The sequence below is a fragment of the Oncorhynchus nerka genome, linkage group LG9b, assembly GCF_034236695.1.
Source record: "Oncorhynchus nerka isolate Pitt River linkage group LG9b, Oner_Uvic_2.0, whole genome shotgun sequence".
Lineage (NCBI taxonomy): Eukaryota > Metazoa > Chordata > Actinopteri > Salmoniformes > Salmonidae > Oncorhynchus > Oncorhynchus nerka.
In genome coordinates, this window is record NC_088424.1 from 30,138,966 (window position 1) to 30,157,758 (window position 18,793).

General features: G+C 39.9%; 1 protein-coding gene across 1 annotated transcript in view; it reads right to left on the reverse strand.

Annotated features, from left to right (window-relative positions):
- The window catches only part of LOC115114577 (corticotropin-releasing factor receptor 2-like), a 71,943-nt gene extending 62,647 nt beyond the window's left edge, over window positions 1–9,296 (reverse strand). Inside the window, exons 1-3 of the mRNA XM_029642948.2 lie at window positions 9,008–9,296; window positions 5,287–5,380; window positions 253–372 (exon numbers count right to left, since the gene is read on the reverse strand). Of these exons, the coding sequence (XP_029498808.1) occupies window positions 253–372; window positions 5,287–5,380; window positions 9,008–9,049 (256 nt within the window). The 5' untranslated portion in view covers window positions 9,050–9,296. The remainder of the gene's footprint in view (window positions 1–252; window positions 373–5,286; window positions 5,381–9,007) is intronic.
- Between the last annotated feature and the right edge of the window lie 9,497 nt (window positions 9,297–18,793).

The following is an 18,793-nucleotide window of genomic DNA, read 5'->3' on the forward strand; positions in this document are numbered from 1 at the left end:
TTTGGCTCCATTCCAGCAACCCACCCGCAAACTGAATATGATATTATTGCTGTATCCAATATTAGAAGATTGGCTCCGATTGCACAGTTTACAGTTTCCCCTTCATTTATGATCAAAACATCACGGCTAAATAAGTATTGCCACCCAATTACGCATGGACAGGGACAATCCCCACTATGTAGCCAATGTTAACAGTGTAAAGATGCACGGTGAAAAAATCAAACAAAATATTGAAATGGTTTAATATCTTACTTGTGGTGTTGTACTTCACCCCGTTGATGTACTCTGGACAGGGTCTCTCCATCATCCGTCCGGTGTTGCTCCTTGGCCAACATGTTCCAATCTCATCAGTTGTGGCATTGCAATACAAACCTTTAAATAAACAAAAAAGGCGTTTAAATAATGATAATTAATTGCTCAAGACTTCAAGGGAAAGCAGAGGTTAACCATTGATGACAGTGTCAAAATCCCCCCAACTCGTACCGTCAAAATCCATCAAAGAGAACGATGCGTTTTCGTAGAAAGTGTCTTGAAAGGCATCCATCAAACTACAGTTTGGGTCCCCAAACTCCCCAAAGATGATTTGGTAAATCGTAGCATCCATGGTTCAATTGATACGTTAAATCAAAGAGCTAGGCTTGAAGTCCGAAAGGCTCCTAACACGTTGCCTACTACGTGCATGTGTTTCATCCAAAATAGAATGCCAAGAAATAGTGCGCCCGTTTCAAACCCGTGGAAAGCTGCTCGTCCAATTGACGCACTCGGAATTCTGACTCCACGTAGGCTACTCGAGAGTTTCCTTCTCTCTCCTACTCTCCCTGTACAATCAGATCGATGCAGTGAGCTTCAGCCTACTAGCACAAATTCATAATCGTTCTGTGGAATTATGCACAAATGATCAAAGTTAGTTAAATTCATACAGATAGACGATGTCTTTTACACACTACCCATCTGTTATGTCTCATGACAGCCGGTGTCAGTGAGCTATTGAGACAAATGCGTCCAATCTGGTAGCAGTGGCTGATCCAATGTTCTGATGGAAGCACTGTTGGAAACGATATTTATAGTTTTTTCATAAACCTTTTAGTAAAAAGATTAAAGGTATTTTCTTTAGGTATATATGAGGGGGGGGGGGGGTGAAGGAAGGAGCAGGAGGCAGGGAAAAGGGGGCATTGAAACAGGTTATGGATACATCCCAGACATGATGTGGGTGACATAAATGTTACCTTAAATAGTTTTCAGTGGCATGTAGCCTAGAGAATATATAAATATCTATATTCTATTTATATGTTTAAATCCAAAACACACATCAATTCAAGAAAATGGTTTTAAACTAACTACAGTCTGTTTTCCTCTCAGAATCCCATCAAAGGGACCCTTTCTGACTAATCTCTTATTTTATTTAAAAATAAGATCATTTTTGTAACAGTTAGTCAGATTACTATCAGATTAGGTTTCCCATACCTCTGAGTTATGCCAAGCACCGTTGTGAGATTCAGAATTCCCTAATATAATTTGCGTTATCCATCTAAAGTTCTGACTGCAGGGAAAAGTGTTTATTCCAATGTATTTTTAAGTCGACCTATCTATTTTGTGTGGGTGAAAAAAATCTGTTAGGTTGATAAAGGAATGAACATTAAACGGTTGTGAAATTGCATGAAAAATGTGTCCAACAATCTTTTGAAGATGTCACTTTTGAAATAAATGTTCATAAAGCTTTTGATGAAGCTTATGATAAATGTCCTGTAGGAACACTTTCTCCAATGCTTTCTGTATTACATATGTATCACAGACTGATGATCTATCTATTTATTTGTTCAATTAGACTCATGACCTTTATCTAAATGAGAGAGTTCTCAGTTTTGCACTGGACTCGCACATACAATTACTGTTCCATCTCATTTACTGTGATATGCAGTCTAGACACGTATTAGGAGATCTGAAACATACACGTCCATCCGTCCCCCAACCCAGCTCTGTGAGTGTCAACTTCAGCACAGAGTAGCCTAGTGGAGGAAGTTTTAATTGCCCATGTCTATTAATAGCACCACCTAAATGTTAATGTATTCCCCCAGAGCAGGCTACCAGCTATGGAATTAGACTAGATATCATTATCACCATCATGATGATGATGATCATTATTAATTTACTTGTTATGCTCCATATTCCATTAGGCTAATGGGGGAAGCAGATAAGTAAACAAGTCTGTAAATAACATTGATTGTCGTCCCTGCACATCGAATTTATAGGCCTTAGGCACAGTATTCACATATTGGCTGTCATACTATATCGCCTGTGGTTCTGCTGTGAAATGTTCAGACTGGTTGAAAGTAAGTCTTTAATCTAACTGCACTGTCCAATTTACAGTAGCATGCAGTAGCAATTTACAATAGCAAGAATACCATGCTATTGTTTGAGGGGAGTGCACAGTTATGAACTTGAAAATGTATTAATAACTGATTTAAACAAAACTGCCAAGTGATCATTAATTAGAGTTTTTCAGGGTTATTCCCTGAATGCAGAACCGTAAATTAAGAAGGCGTTATGAATATTGACTGATATGGCTTTATAAAAATAAAGTGGCTGTGGTATAAGACAATTATATTTCAGTTTGAATAAAACTAATAGCAATGCATTTGATTGCTTTTCGAAGAGCATGTTGAAGGAACAATTATTTGTTTTTAATATCTTTCGCCTAAAAAGGATTTTAAACAAATAGCCTGTGGTGGTCTGTATACTTTGGGACAATAGGCTAGACCTGCAGTCATCAACTCTGTGCATCTTAGTGTAGTCTGGGCATGTCCAATAAAATATGCATTCTCTCATCTGCTGAGGAAAGGTAAAGGTAAACCCTTCTGGGTTTTCTGCTTCAAAAGTCTTGAAGTGAAGATGAGAGACATTACATCAGGGTTGCAAAGTTGGATCAAAATACTTGCACATATAGGAGACCGATGGATCCCAGAGCCGCCTTGAGACCGTAAGGTTGTGAATCAGTCCTGCACAGCTTTCACCTCTCATCAAATATTTCAGATGAAGAATGCATTGGCTCATAATGTCTGGTAAATTAAGGAACCTCTACGGGATCGGTGCCCCCCCCCCCCCCATGGGACAGTTGAGCTAACGTGCACTAATGTGATTAGCATGAGGTTGTAAGTAACAGTAACAATAACATTTCCCAGAACGTAGACATATCTGATATGGGCAGTAAGCTTAAATTCTTGTTAGTAAACCAATCAGGCTCATTTGGGCAGACTTGATACAAAACTTTGAACAGAAATACAATGATTCATTGGATCAGTCAGTGAACAAAATCTAAATTGCGCCTAAACTGGAATAATACATTGTAGCCTTTCTCTTGCATTTCAAACATGATGGAAAAACAAAATAAAAAAACACCAGATCTAGTGTGTTATATTCTCCTACATTAATTTCACATTTCCACAAACTACAAAGTGTTTACTTTCAAATGGTATCAAGAATATGCATATTCTTGCTACAGGAATTTAGATTTGGGTATGTCAATTTGGGCAAAAAACTGTAAAAAAAAGGGTCCGATCCTTACCAGATGAGAGAAGACCTAGATTTCATCTACTGGCGCAATGGACCATCTAAACCAGGTGAATTGAATGTGTTGAGTTTCTGGTAACTTTATATAGTTTATCATCATAACAGGTCTTCCTGGTAACTCTTTATATGTCATCATAACAGTGAGAAGTGAGGACCATTTGAGGATAACAAAAGAAACCAGCAATTTAATAATATATTCTTCCTTCTAGAGTAAACTTGTCTGACCTAATTTTAAACACTGACTGTCATACTTTATCTGCAAGCTCAGATCCTGACGTTCTTTGTGCTGGTTCAAAGAGACACATTTTGATTCAGTTGTCTGATTGACAAAGACTGAGTCTTCTAGGCCCGGCGGACAGAGAGAGAATCTGCAGATTCTCACTCAGTAAGGTGTTGCCCAGAGCAAGGGCACAATGGGCTGGAAAAACAGATTGCGGAATCATGCAGGTAGGAGACACAGCACGAATGAGGAAGAAGCAGCTGAAAGAGTTATTGCCATTGTTCTGTATCAATTGGCTTCATGTCAGATACTACATAATGTTTCCCCTAGGATTTTTTTTTGCAGCGGTGGCAGAATTAGTGGGGTGGGGGGATACAGACCAATACAAAAGTCTCTATTGTAATAGATACATGATTGTAGAATCTCTCTGACAAAGTGCTGTTTTTTCACGATGCATCTAACTTGTGTTTTAGACTTGATCTAAAATAAGCAGGGAGAGGGAGCTTTTAGTTTGACATGCTAGTGAGAATACAGGAGCAGAAGATGCCTTTTTCAAATAATCCTGTCAACAGGAATGATGATTAATGCTCTCTGTGTGTAACAGTGTTACTTCCGTTCCTCTCCTCGCCCCAACCTGGGCTTGAACCAGGGATGCTCTTAACACATCAACAACTGCCTCCCACAAAGCATTCTTACCTATCGCTCCACAAAAGCATCAGCTCTTGCAGAGCAAGGCAAACAATTAGGTCTCAGAGCGAGTGACATCACAGATAGCGCACAACACTAGCTAGCCATTTCACACCGGTTCCATGTGGAGGAGAGAAATAAGAATTTTCTCTCATAACACACGTGTAATTCATTATTTTGTCATCTCCAAATCTTGCTGAAATGTTTATCCACATCCAACAGGCTAAATACATTGGAAAATAATTTGACATGTTGTGCTAGGAGGCCAGACTATTCCCGTATTCCTTCATTTACAATATTCCGGGGGGAAAAAAAATTATGACACAATAGAGCTGTTGGTATTTACATGTCTCCATGTCCCAAAAATAGTTGGCTACAGCAACACTGACTCATTCCTCACATATTATGAAGCTAGGTTAATTTCACGCTCGCAAACGAACAACCAAGTCTGTGTAAAACCCCAGACATCCAACACTCTTGGAATAAGTGCTGCTCAAGCATATTAATTGGTATGACTATGACTTAGAACACTGAAGGTGGATGTGATTATTAATACTAGTTAATTATGCCAATAAACATCCTCTAGTGAAATGATCTGCCTTGGCTTAAGCAGTGCTTGTCATTCAATCAGCCCGTTGTGCACACCAATGAGTGTTACCTCAGTCTCGTTGCGTGACAAAGCTACTTTGGGGTATGTGCTCTGACTGAGCATCACTCTAATTCTTCAGTCAATAAATAAAGTAAAGTCATTAACAGGCTGTAAAGAACAAACACTCATTGTGTTCCCCACTTTCATTCATATTTGACATTACCTGTGACATTGTAGAGTGCGGAGAGAGCCTCACAGTATTTCTGTAGCAGGGCAAGCAGGGAGAGCTGGGAGAGCTGCTCACACAATGTACTGGGCTGGAAAGGAAGGAGAAGAAGAAAAATAAAGTGCATGTGAGCAAATTGATGAATGAATGTAAATATTAATTTACTCTGTAAGTGTTCTATGATTAGGGATGCAAATAGGCTTTTTTAATCATCTGAATAATTTTGACAAACGGTTCAAATCTGGCAACAAATGCATTGCATTAAGGATTTTAAAAAACGTCATATTAGTCATGGTGGTATTACCTAGCTATGGTGAATAACCAAACAGACAGTAGGTAGATCTGAAGGTTAATTTAGCTGTGGTTCTAATCAGAGGCAGTCGACAGTGTGTCCCTCCTGTCCTCAGGTAATGCAATGACTCCTGCTAATGTAATGTACCCACCTGACTAAGTTCATTTGGCAGGCAGGAGGACTCTACAGAAGCATGTGTGCAGCTTATCAGAGTGACCCTCCCCTCCCAGACAGACTGGCTGGCCTGACCCCATGACTTGCTCCTCTGGGTGATATGAAGGCATGGCAGAGCACAATAACAGGGTAGCAACGTGAGCTCCCACATGGCTGAGTTTGGGTGTGGGCCAAAATATAAGCTTCATCTTTATCCATACCTCTTCTCTACCGTTCCCTACTCTCCTCCCCTATCCTGTCCTCTCCTCTCTCCTCCACTCCCCTCTTCTGTGGTTGACACACACACACACACACACACACTGAACACTATATGAGCCAGTTACCAGACCATCACTTCTATTATAGGCTCTGAGTTGAGCTGTAGCACTGTCGGACAATCCCACTATTATTACCAGTGTTAAATTGTTTGTATATATTTGTTTTGGGAGATGGTGGTTTGGTTTGGAGGTGGATAGGAGGAGCCAGTAACAAGCCATCGTGAAGACCTGTTATCATTGGATGAGATTCAATTAGCTTTAAACGTACTTAAATTGTAAGTTCTCTGTTTGTGTTTGAAATCTGCCACGTGTGCAGTTGTTTTTGTCTTTGTAAGTCGCTCTGGATAAGAGCGTCTGCTAAATGACTTAAATGTAATGTAAATGTTCTCTCCTCCCCTGCTCTCTAACCACCTCTACCTCCACTGGTGGTCAGATATGACAGTGTGGCAAATGTGGCAACAAGAGGTTACAGATGTTTGTGTTTGGGCCAAAGCAACATCCGCTTCTCCTCTATCCCTCCCTTTTTGACGGGCACTGACTGGTGGTCAGATTAGATAGTGGGCAAGGTAAGCCCTCATTTTATAACTGGGGGGCCAGCTGTGTTCTGTAAAATGAATGTCCTTTTTTGGAGGGAGCGGGGGACAAGAACAGGCTGGAGCACAAAGGAAGCTGAGGGTAGAAGGGCAGCTGCAGCATTAAGGTCTCCTCTGGGGTTGGACTGAGATCTCTGGGGGGTTCTGGGGGTTGTGGTGGACGAAGTCGTTCTAAGGACGCTGTCTAAAGGGTCTATTACAGGGCAGGTCAGGGCTGTTTCACATGTGGTGTAGTCATACTAACTTACAATCTTTCACCCTGCAAGAGAGTTTGTCACATTAATGATGTACCGCTGCAGCAACAAAGATATTTTAAAAATGCAACATATTAATGCTCCCTAATATAGGGTTGCAGAATTCTGGGAACATTTAATAAATTCCCTGGTTTACCCGAAATCCCGGTTGGAGGATTCCGGGAATCAGCAGGGAATAAGCAGGAAATCCATAAACCTCCAAACAGGATTTCTGGAAAACCAGGGAATTTATTGAAAGTCACGGAATTTTGCAACCTCACTCACAACTGTAGCTCTGGACTTGAGGAATTGCATAACAGCACAGCAAGCCTAATTAGAATGCTCAGCTGACTGCTGCTGCTGTCACAGTGCTCCCTCCCCTCTAGTCTATACATACAGCACCTTCAGAAAGTATTCATCACACCCCTGACTTTTTCTGCATTTTGCTGTGTTTCAGTCTGAATTTAAAATGTTTTAAATTGAGATTTTGTTTCACTGGTTTACACACAAAACCCCATAATGTCAAAGTGGAATTATGTTTTAGGAAATGTGTAAAAATGTATTAAAAATGAAAAGCTGAAATGTCGAGTCAATGAGTATTCAACCCTTTAATTATGGCCGAAATAAGTTCAGGAGTAGAAATATACTTAGTAAGTCACATAATAAGTTGCATGGACTCACTCTGTGTGCAAAAATATTGTTTAACATGATTTTTGAATGACTACCTGATTTCTGTACCCACACATACAATTATCGGTATGGTCCCTCATTCGAGCAGGGAATTTCAAACACAGATTCAACCACAAAGACCAGGGAGGTTTGCTAACACATCACCGAGTACCACCCTTCATATTTTCAGGCATGGTGGTGCCTGATCATGTTAGAGGTATGCTTGTCATTGGCAGGGACTAAATGAACAGAATGGTGCTAACCACAGGCAAAATCCTAGAGGAAAACCTTGTTCAGTCTGCTTTCCAACAGACACTGGGAGACAAATTCACCTTTCTGCAGGACATTAACCTAAAACACAAGGCCAAATATAAATTTCAGTTGCTTACCAAGATGACATTGAATGCTTCTGAGTGGCCTAGCTACAGTTGACTTAAATCGACTTCAAAATCCATGGTAAGACTTGAAAATGGCTGTCTAGCAAATATTGTACAATCCAGGTGTGCAAAGCTCCTAGAAGACTTACCCAGAAAGACTCACAGCTGTAATCGCTGTCAAAGGGGATTCTAACGTGTATTGACTCAGGGGTGGGAATACTTATGTAACAAATTGGAATCTGCACTAACAGTTTTACAATGGCTTCATAATGGTAGCCTAATTTTGAAATGGTTACTGGGATCTGGAACAAACTGTTAAAGACTAGTTAGCCATGTACAGTTTTCACTTCACTGCTATAGCCCTCAAAATAATTTGATGAACAAGGTATCCATTGACCTGTACTGTATAACTGCATCGAGAAAATGTTCCCTTTAAAAAAAAGATACTTGTCTACCTATAAAACTATGTAGGAAATATCCGCGGTTCGTTCAATACATTTTAGAAAACATTCCCACACAGTTCCTAAGGGATCACATTTGCTTTTCCATTACGGGTGTTTGTGTGTGTGTATCTGCACATGTCCGCGTCTAGGTCACTCATGGTGAGGTCTCAATATGTTACTAGTCAAGAATTCTTTAAAACCATTCATAATTGGTAAGCATTAAACCCCCACACATGTAGGCCTATAACATACTGTATATTCAATTCCGATCTGATCCAAATATCAAGTACAGATTTGATTAGCATTATCTGGACTGCATGCTGTCTCACAAATGTATACTCAAACAGAATTGCATGCCTTGAGTGTAGAATAGATCAACTAAGGACATCGAAAATAAAGTCACATTCTGAAGTAGATCTCACTGAAGTGGCAGTGAATTGACTCAAAGCCATCCATGTAGCCCCTCAACATGTGCCTGGTTAGTTTTCAAGTACTGTATGTGTATAGCAATGTATAATCTCAAGGTAAGAGGAATAGAATACATTAAAGAAGATTGACATAGTTTCAAGGCATTTCTGCCTTCAGTCAAGGTAAAAACGGCATTGCAGTTGAAGTGTACATGTAAAAAAAAAACATAATATTTCTAAACTGTCAGGAAAGGAAAAGTATTAAATACTCACATACAACAGTAACAGAAGTAACAAAATATTTGCAGCGTTCATGTTGATGCTGAAATCATGTTAGGAGAGACAGATCCCAAAAAACGACAGCTCTTTCACGGTCTGTGTCACATCCCATATCTCAAACTGTCATCAAGACGGAATCACATACTTATGAATGAAAGAAAATATTCTGCTCAATTTTACATCGACAGAGACGGACCAATAAAGCATTAGAAAAGAGATAACAATCATCCATGCACTAACACGGGTGAGGTCAACTCTTAAAAGACTGCAATATAAAACTTCTCCTCATTAACTGTGAATGACTGAATGTCTTCATGCCGCCATGTATTCTCTGCCAGGAATCAGAATCTGATCTAACTGGTTTCTAAAAAAAAACAAAAATAAACATTGCCATGTCAGATGTGCAGCAGAGCAGAGCAGAAAGCAATAGCAGAGAGAGTAAATCATGGTGGGGAAAAGCAACTCTACTGTAATGAGACCATCAGATCAACTGGTGAGATCAAATATTTCTCTCCCATTTCTCCAAGCTTTCACCTCCCACTCAGTGATCAGCTGGTCTTGGGACCTTCTGCCATAGATTACATTCTAAAGTTCAGGCCTCTATTTTTTGTAACTTCCAGTGTGTGTGTGTGTGTGTGTGTGTGTGTGTGTGTGTGTGTGTGTGTGTGTGTGTGTGTGTGTGTGTGTGTGTGTGTGTGTGTGTGTGTGTGTGTGTGTGTGTGTGTGTGTGTGTGTGTGTGTGTCAAATCTAATTGTATTGGTCACATGCTTCGTAAACAGCAGGTGTAGACTAACAGTGAAAGGTTTGCCCTTCCCAACAGTGCAGAGAAAAATAAAATAGAGAAATAATAGAAAAGTAATAACACATGGTGATAATTCTGTCAACGAGCTACAAAAAAATCTCAAATGTCAAACTGGAAGAAAAATAACATTTGTAAAAATAAAATAAAAAGTAAAAAAGTAAGGTAAAACACTAATATATTTTGATTAGATAAGTACTCATCCCCCTGAGTCAATACATGTTAGAATCACCTTTGGCAATGATTACAGCTATGAGTCATTCTGGGTAAGTCTTGCACAACTAAGTTTTGCACAACTGGATTCACATTTTTGTAATTATTCAAGCTCTGTCAAGTTGATTGTTGATCATTGCTAGACAGACATTTTCAAGTCTTGCCATAGATTTTCAAGCCAATTTAAGTCTAAACTGTAACTAGACAATCAGGAACATTTAATGTCGTCTATGCAACTCCAGTGTGTATTTGGCCTTGTGTTTTAGGTTGTTGTCCTGCTGAAAGGTGAATTTGTGTCTGTTGGAAAGCAGACTGAAGCAGGTTTTTCCTTTATGATTTTGCCTGTGCTTAGCTCTGTATTGTTTCCTTTTATCCAACAAAAACAAAACTCCCTAGTCCTTGCCAATGAAAAGCATACCCATAACATGATGTAGCCACCACCATGCTTGAACATATGAAGAGTGTTGGATTTGCCCCAAAAATTACGCTTTGTAATCAGGACATAATTTTTTATTTTATATGTAACCTTTATTTAACTAGGCAAGTCAGTTAAGAACAAATTCTTATTTACAATGATGGCCTACCCCGGCCAAACCTAGACAGTGCTGGGCCAGTTGTGCGCCACCCTATGGGACTCCCAATCACAGCCAGATGTGATGCAGCCTGGATTCAAACCAGGGACTGTAGTGATGCCTCTTGCACTGAGATGCAGTGCCTTAGACCGCTGCGCCACTCGGGAGCCCAACATAAAGTACATTTCTTTGCCACATTTGTTGCAGTTTTGCTTAAGTGTCTTATTTCCAACAGGAAGCATATTTTTGAAATGTTTATTCTATACAAGCTTCCTTCTATTCAGTCTATCATTTAGGTTAATATTGTGGAGTTACTGCAATGTTTTTGATCCATCTGTCACGTTCGTCATAAGGAGTAGACCAAGATGCAGCGTGGTATGTTTCCATCCTTTATTTTGGAAATGAAAACTTAAAGAACAATACTAACCATGACGCGAATAATAATGCTCACTGGCAACTATATCTAGACAAGATCCCACAAAGCACAATGGGAAAATGGCTACCTAAATATTATCCCCATTCAGAGACAACGATAAACAGCTGCCTCTGATTGGGAACCATATCAGGCCACCATAGAAATACAATTTCCCTAGATAACCCACCCTAAATCACACCCTGACCCAACCAACATAGAGAATAAACAGCTCTCTATGGTCAGGGCGTGACACCATCTTCAGTTTTCTCCTATTAGAGCCATTAAACTCCGTAACTGTTTTAAAGTCACCATTGGCCTCATGGTGAAATCCCTGATTGATTTCCTATATCTTTGTAGTGACTGGGTGCATTGATACCAGTGGAGGCTCCTCAGAGGAGAAAGGGGAGGACCATCACTCCCCAGTGAATTTCATCAAATGTTTAATTGTAAAATATTTAAAAAGTTATACTTTTTAGATAAAACTACACTAAATATAATCACGTCACCAAATAACTGATTAAAACACACTATTTTGCAAAGAAGGTCTACAGTAGCCTCAACACTACTCTGTAGGGTAGCACCATGGTGTAGCCGACTTCAATACAAAACCTAGGGGCTCATTGTTCTCACCCCTTCCATAGACTTACACATTAAGTATGACAACTTCTGGAGGACGTCCTCCAGCCTTTCAGAGCTCTTGCAGCATGAACTGACATGTTGTCCACCCAATCAAAGGATCAGAGAATTAATCTAGTACTGAAAGCAAAAGCTACAGCTAGCTAGCACTGCAGTGTATACAATGTGGTGAGTAGTTGACTCAAAGAGAGAGAAAGACAATAGTTGACCAGTTTGAAGGAGAAGCAAGAGATAAATAGAGAGACAGAGAGTGCCATTTTTTTTCAGTTTGACTTACTTAGCTAGCAAATGCAGCTAGCTAGCTTAGCCTACTGAAACACCCCGCTCAAACAGAGGGATGCTATGTTAGCTAGCTGGCTATGACTTTTGAACACAACACTGGAAGTCTTCTAAGTCAAGGCACAGTTTTGGGATTACTTATTTATTGAGGGGCTTGCTGGTGTAACTGCTTACTGATTGTAAACTAATGTTACTGCATGATTTTAGCGGGTTCACTAACATGTTAATTCTATTAGCTATGCTGACTATGACATTACTTTAGCTAATATGGTGACAACGATGTAGGCTGTGTGTAGCGGTTTGGCTGTATGTGACCAGGTGAAAAAACCTTTCCAAGCCTAACCTCTACACACAGTTGTCTATTGCTATTGTTAGGCCTAATCAAATGCTATTATTCAAGTTTATTATGTTACTATTATGTTTCTCAAGTCATTTTTGCCATTTCATTTTTTTTTGTAAATACTCTGCATGGATCCAGTCTTCTTCCACCATATTTGTACCTGATCGAAGAATCAACTGTCTCAACTGTTGCGTTTCCTAACCTAAAAAACTAGGCAAACAATTGTTAGCTCCTTTGGGCAAATACGGCACAGTGCATGATGATCATGCATGAAGAGCTGTGATGGGGTGTAATTATCAGCACCTGAGGGGATAGCGAGTTAATGGCTGTGACATATTAACTGCAACGATTATGAGATATTTGAGATAACTGATCAATGACCGTGCTCATACTTGGTACTGAAGACTTTTTTTGTGCTCACTTCATTTTCACTGAGCTCTTTTGTCTGAAGGTCTGGAAGAGAAGAGACTAATGTCTGAGCCGTCTGTTGACACAAAGAAACCACAGTTAAGGAAATATGGGGGAAAACGTCATGCTTCTCCATTTTAGTGGTTTCTTCTTCCCCTCCGGATAAACCGAGGCAAATTGTTGGTCATACCTTGAGAGCGCTCATGACAGTTCAACACTTCTTTATCACCCAGGTCAAATTACTGTAAAATGAGCTACTGTATACTCATACTACTGTGTATATTAAGTTAGTTGAAAGGTTCTTATCCGAAGTCACAATAATAGCAGAATAGCTCTTCTATCTTATCTTCACAATATATTCTAATTACACAATGATCAGGGAGCTGCTGGGTCATACTATTGCATCAATTCCTAAATTGTTTCTATTTATTACAGACAAAGGATCTGTGGATGTGATTCTGCTGCATCTGTGATTGTGAGTTGTGAAGTAATATGTCTAATTAGTTTCTGTTCTATTCATCCTGAGTAATGTTTTCATGTTTTGTCACTAAGCCAGAGTTATCAAACTCTTTGAAGTAAACAAAGATCTCTCTCTCTCTCTCTCTCACTGAGGCTGATGTTGATGATCGTGCAGCAGTAGTGTGAACTATGGAGTTGTTGGGGACCTAAAGGTAATGCTAACTCTCCCTGGCATCTCTCCTCTGTTTACATCTGGCTCTGACAGACCAAGCTACTGCTGCAGCTTACATTGAGCTGGCTACGCACTGACCTGACCGCATCACGCTCTCTCAAGCAAAGAAAAACAAGGCTGATGATCTCATCTCCCTTTTCATCCCCCCTTTTTCATCACATTATGGTTTGTTAGAGTGATCTGTCCCGTGTGACATTCAGATGTCACTAGACTGAAGGCCTGTGCTTTGCTTCAGAGGATGGATGGCATATATAACATGCCTCAGTTTAACCTTCTGTGAAATGCAATCATATACAGTAGTGATTCTTATGCATTCTCATAAAATGATGCTGTCATGACTTCGGCCCCTCTCCTTGTTCGGGCGGCATTCGGCGGTCGACGTCACTGGCCTTCTAGCCATTGCCGATCCACTTTTCGTTTTCCATTTGTTTTGTCTTTGTCTTACACACCTGGTTTCCATTCCCCAATTACTTGTTCATTATTTAACCCTCTGTTCCCCCATATCTGTTTGTGAGTAATTGTTTGTATGTAGTACGGGCCGTTAATGTGGGCTCTCTTTTTGTATTACGATTGTATATGTTGAGTAAAGTACGTTTATTTACTCATATCTGCTGTCCGGCTCCTGACTCCTCTACACCAGCTACAAACAGATCAGACTACAGATGCACTAAGTGCATGTCAAATAAAATAGTATGTTGTTGGTCATGTCGAGTACACATATTTTGCAGTTGTTCTCGCATGTGCAGCAAAATGCTTATGTTTCTAGCTCAGACAGTGCAGTAATACCTAACAATACAAAACAATACACACAAATCCCCAAAATAGTTAGTTAGTTATATTATGTTGTGTATGGGCAGTATAGACAGTATACGAATAGAAAAGATGTGTACAGCAGTAGTTATATAGGATGAGCCATGACTAGAATACAGTATATACCGCGCCTTCAGAAAGTATTCATACCCTTTAACTTATTCCACATTTTGTTGTGTTACTTGCAAGGGTGTGCAACTCCAGTCCTCGAGGGCCTGATTGGTGTCACGCGTTTTCTCCATCCCTAGCAAATACAGCTGATTAGTCAAATTGCATTCTAAACTGAAGATCATGATTAGGTCATTATTGGAGTCAGGTTTGTAAGCTGGGGCTGGGGCCAAACTGTGACACCAATCAGTCCCTCGAGGACTGGTATTGTCCACCCCTGTTTACGGCATGAATTCAAAATGGATTAAGTATTTTTTCAATCTTAACCATCCACACAAGAATATTCCATAATGAGAAAGTGAAAACAGGGTTTCAGAAATGTTTTCAAATGATTTAAAATAAATATCTGATTTACATACACTACCGTTCAAACGTTTGGGGTCACTTAGAAATGTCCTTGTTTTTGAAAGAAAAGCTATTTTTTTTGTCCATTAATATAACATGTGTCAGAAATACAGTGTAGACATTGTTAATTATGTAAATTACTTTTGTAGCTGGAAATGGCTGATTTTTTATGGAAAATCTACATAGGCGTACAGAGGTCCATTATCGGCAACCCTCACTCCTGTGTTCAAATGGCACGTTGTGTTACCTAATCCAAGTTTATAATTTTAAAAGGCTAATTGATCATTAGAAAAACCCTTTTGCAATTATTTAGCACAGCTGAAAACTGTTGTGGTGATTAAAGAAGCAATAAAAGAAGCAAGACACCTGTATCTTTCTAGTGACTGAGTGTATTGATACATCGTCCAAAGTGTAATTAATAACTTCACAATGATCAGGGGGATATTCAATGTGTGCTTTTTCATTTTTACCCATCTACCAACAGGTGCCCTCTTTGCGAGGCATTGTACCCTGGCGGGTAGGAGTGTTGGGCCTCTAATCCCCAAGATGACAAGCTAATAGTCTGTCGCTCTGCCCCTGAGCAAGGCAGTTAACCCACTGTTCCCTGGGCGTTGACGGTGTGGATGTTGATTAAGGCAGCCCTCCGCACCTTTGATTCACAGGGTTTGGTTAAATACGGAAGGAAGACACATTTCAGTTGAATGCATTCAATTGTACAACTGACTAGGTATCCCCCTTTCTCTTTCCCTAAAACCTCCCTGGTGTTTGTGGTTGAATCTGTGTTTGAAATTCACTGCTCGACTGAGGGACCTTACTGATAATTGTATGTGTGGGGTACAGAGATGAGGTAAAATCATGTTAACCACTATTATTGCTTATTATTATGTGACATTCAAGACATTTCAACTTTGAATTTTTATTAATTTATAAAAAGGTCAAAAAACACAATTTTCATTATTAAAGTGACCAGTGTTCAATAGCTATGTGCATTGGGTAGCAGTCTCGGGTGCAGGGTAGAGTACTGAGTGGTAGCCAGCTAGTAACAGTGACTAGTTCAAGAGTTCAAGACCGGGTGCTGCAGGCTACCTCTTAGAATGTGGGTAGCTAATTTATTTAGAAGTGATCCATTAGGCTGTTTGTTGTTGTCAACATGCTTCATGACAGCTCCAGGAACAAGACTTTATGTGAAGTCAGCTTTACAACAACCACAAAATCAATGCAAGATTCCAAATGTGTCGCTCAGTTGAAGCATGTCACACATAAGTCACATAATTTCCTTCGGATGTAAACAGAAATACTGTTAAGGACCAGTGTGCTAGCTGGACCATGAAACAGAAGATTATGTTGGAACATGAAGTTGGCAGGTTATTCATCAAGTCTTTCGAGTAGGACAGGCATCAGCTGCTGCTCTCAGTCTTCCTATCTGGGTAAGTCCATTCCACAACGTCTAACATATTCATCCAGACCACAACAGCCCTCTAACTCAGCTGCTCCCAAGACATCTGACACCTGGAGTTCATGGTCAAAGGAGCTAGTTAGCGTGAGGCAACTTCAGGGCTAGCGAAGGAGGTATTTTACTTCTAGTTTTCCTTATCAAGTCACAAAAAGAGTTCCACCTCTGGGACTGAGGTTAACCTCTGAGTACGGTGGCTCTGTCCAGGTTGAACAACCTTGTCCTAACTCTCCTCGGGAAGACAGTTACTGTATATCATGTTAGGGTTTAACTCTGACCAGAACTATAGCGGTACTTGCGTTTTGAAATCCTGCCAACCACAGCCCATTTGAGCCTAAGACATTTTTTAAATGGGGCAGTGATGGCCAAATTCCGTATCTTTGCAATAATCATGTGTATCTTCTATAACGTTTCAGTGACGATGCAACCTCTGTTTGACAACAAACACATGCCCACTGTTGTGGTATTGATACTGTTTAGTCATGCACAAGATACTGAGGGCTGAAGAAAGATAGGCATTGTGCCATTATATTTATGTTGGAACATAGTGTACACAAGACCTGCCGTTCATGTTGACTCACTGGCATGGTCACATGACTTCATTACACCATTTACTACAGAAGAAGGAAACGAAAGGTGTTGTAATTAAAAATGATATGTATAAGAAACACCTATCTGCATATGCATGACAACAGTTTAATCAGAAGGTAGACAAACAAAATGACCTGCAAGCATTCAAGAAACTTTCTTGAATAATTGGAAAACTGAACACCAAATGACAACATTAGCAAGACACTCCGATTGACGTGTATGATTGGTTCTTGGAGCTACTTAGGAGATTCTGGTGAATTCACAAGTGAGATGTCTCACTCATAATATCAGAGGACCTGGGTTACGCAAGTAACCTTAAGTTATTTTGCTTCTTAATGATCATACAGTACCACACAATTTGATATACAGCAGATGATTGATTGCCAGAGTAGCTGTATGCCCACGTTCCACTTTAAACGGCATGTCTTCCTCCTGCTTAGCCAATAATTAAATAGCTACTTAGACTCCCTGATTATGTCATGCTAATGTTTGCAATAGCCTCATTTCATTTTCCCATTTTTGTATGATATTATTTATATTATTATCATTATTGTTATTTATTTTTATTATGAACCCATCCCCCCCTCTTCGAAGGACAAATATTGTTTTGTTTTAGATTTTCGGGGTGTTTGTATAATTTGATTTTAACAACATGCCTACCACTTTGAAAACGACAATTCTTTTTTATTGTGAAACAAACAAGAAATAAGACAAAAAAACTGAAAACTTGAACGTGCATAACTATTCAACCCCCAAAGTCAATACTTTGTAGAGCCACCTTTTGCAGCAATTAAAGCTGCAAGTCTCTTGGGGTATGTCTCTGTAAGCTTGGCACATCTAGCCAATGGGATTTTTGCCCATTCTTCAAGGCAAAAATGTTCAAGTTGGATGGGTTCCGCTGGTGTACAGAAATCTTTAAGTCATACCGTAGATTCTCAATTGTATTGAGGTCTGGGCTTTGACTAGGCCATTCCAAGACATTTACATGTTTCCCATAAAAAACACTTATTGCTTTAGCGGTATGCTTAGGGTCATTGTCCTGCTTGTCCTCCATCCCAGTCTCAAATCTCTGGAAGACTGAAACAGGTTTCCCTCAAGAATTTCCCTGTATTTGGCGTCAGTCCCTGCCGATGAAAAACATCCCCACAGCATGATGCAACTATGCTTCACGGTGGGTATGGTGTTCTCGGGGTGATGATAGATGTTGAGTTTGCGCCAGACATAGCATTTTCTTTGATGGCCAAAACGCTCAATTTTAGTCTCATCTGACCAGACTACCTTCTTCCATATGTTTGGGGAGTCTCCCACATGCCTTTTGGCAATCACCAAACATGTTTGCTTATTTTCTTATTTAAGCAATGGCTTTTTTCCCTGGCCACTTTTCCGTAAAGCCCAGCTCTGTGGAGTGTACGGCTTAAAGTGGTCCTATGGACCGATACTCAAATCTCCGCTGTGGAGCTTTGCAGCTCCTTCAGGGTTATCTTTGGTCTCTGTGTTGCCTCTCTGATTAATGCCGTCCTTGCCTGGTCTATGAGTTTTGGTGGGCGGCCCTCTCTTGGCAGGTTTGTTGTGGTGTCATATTCTTTCCATTTTTTATTAATAATGGATTTAATGGTGCTGTGTGGGAAGTTTCAGATATTTTTTTATAACCCACCCTGATCTGTACTTTTCCACAACTTTGTCCCTGACCTGTTTGGAGAGCTCCTTGGTCTTCATGGTGCCGCTTGCTTGGTGGTGCCCCTTGCTTAGTGGTGTTGCAGACTCTGGGGCCTTCAGAACAGGTGTATATATACTGAGATCATGTGACAGATCATGTGACACTTAAATTGCACACAGGGGGATTTTATTTAACTAATTATGTGACTTCTGAAGGTAATTGGTTGCACCAGATCTTGTTAGGGTCTTCATAACAAAGGGGGTGAATACGTATACTCGCACCACTTTTCCATTTAAAAAAAAAATAATTTCTTGAATAAGTTATTTTTGTCATTTCACTTCATCAATTTGGACTATTTTGTGTATGTCCATTACATGAAATCCAAATAAAAATCTATTTAAA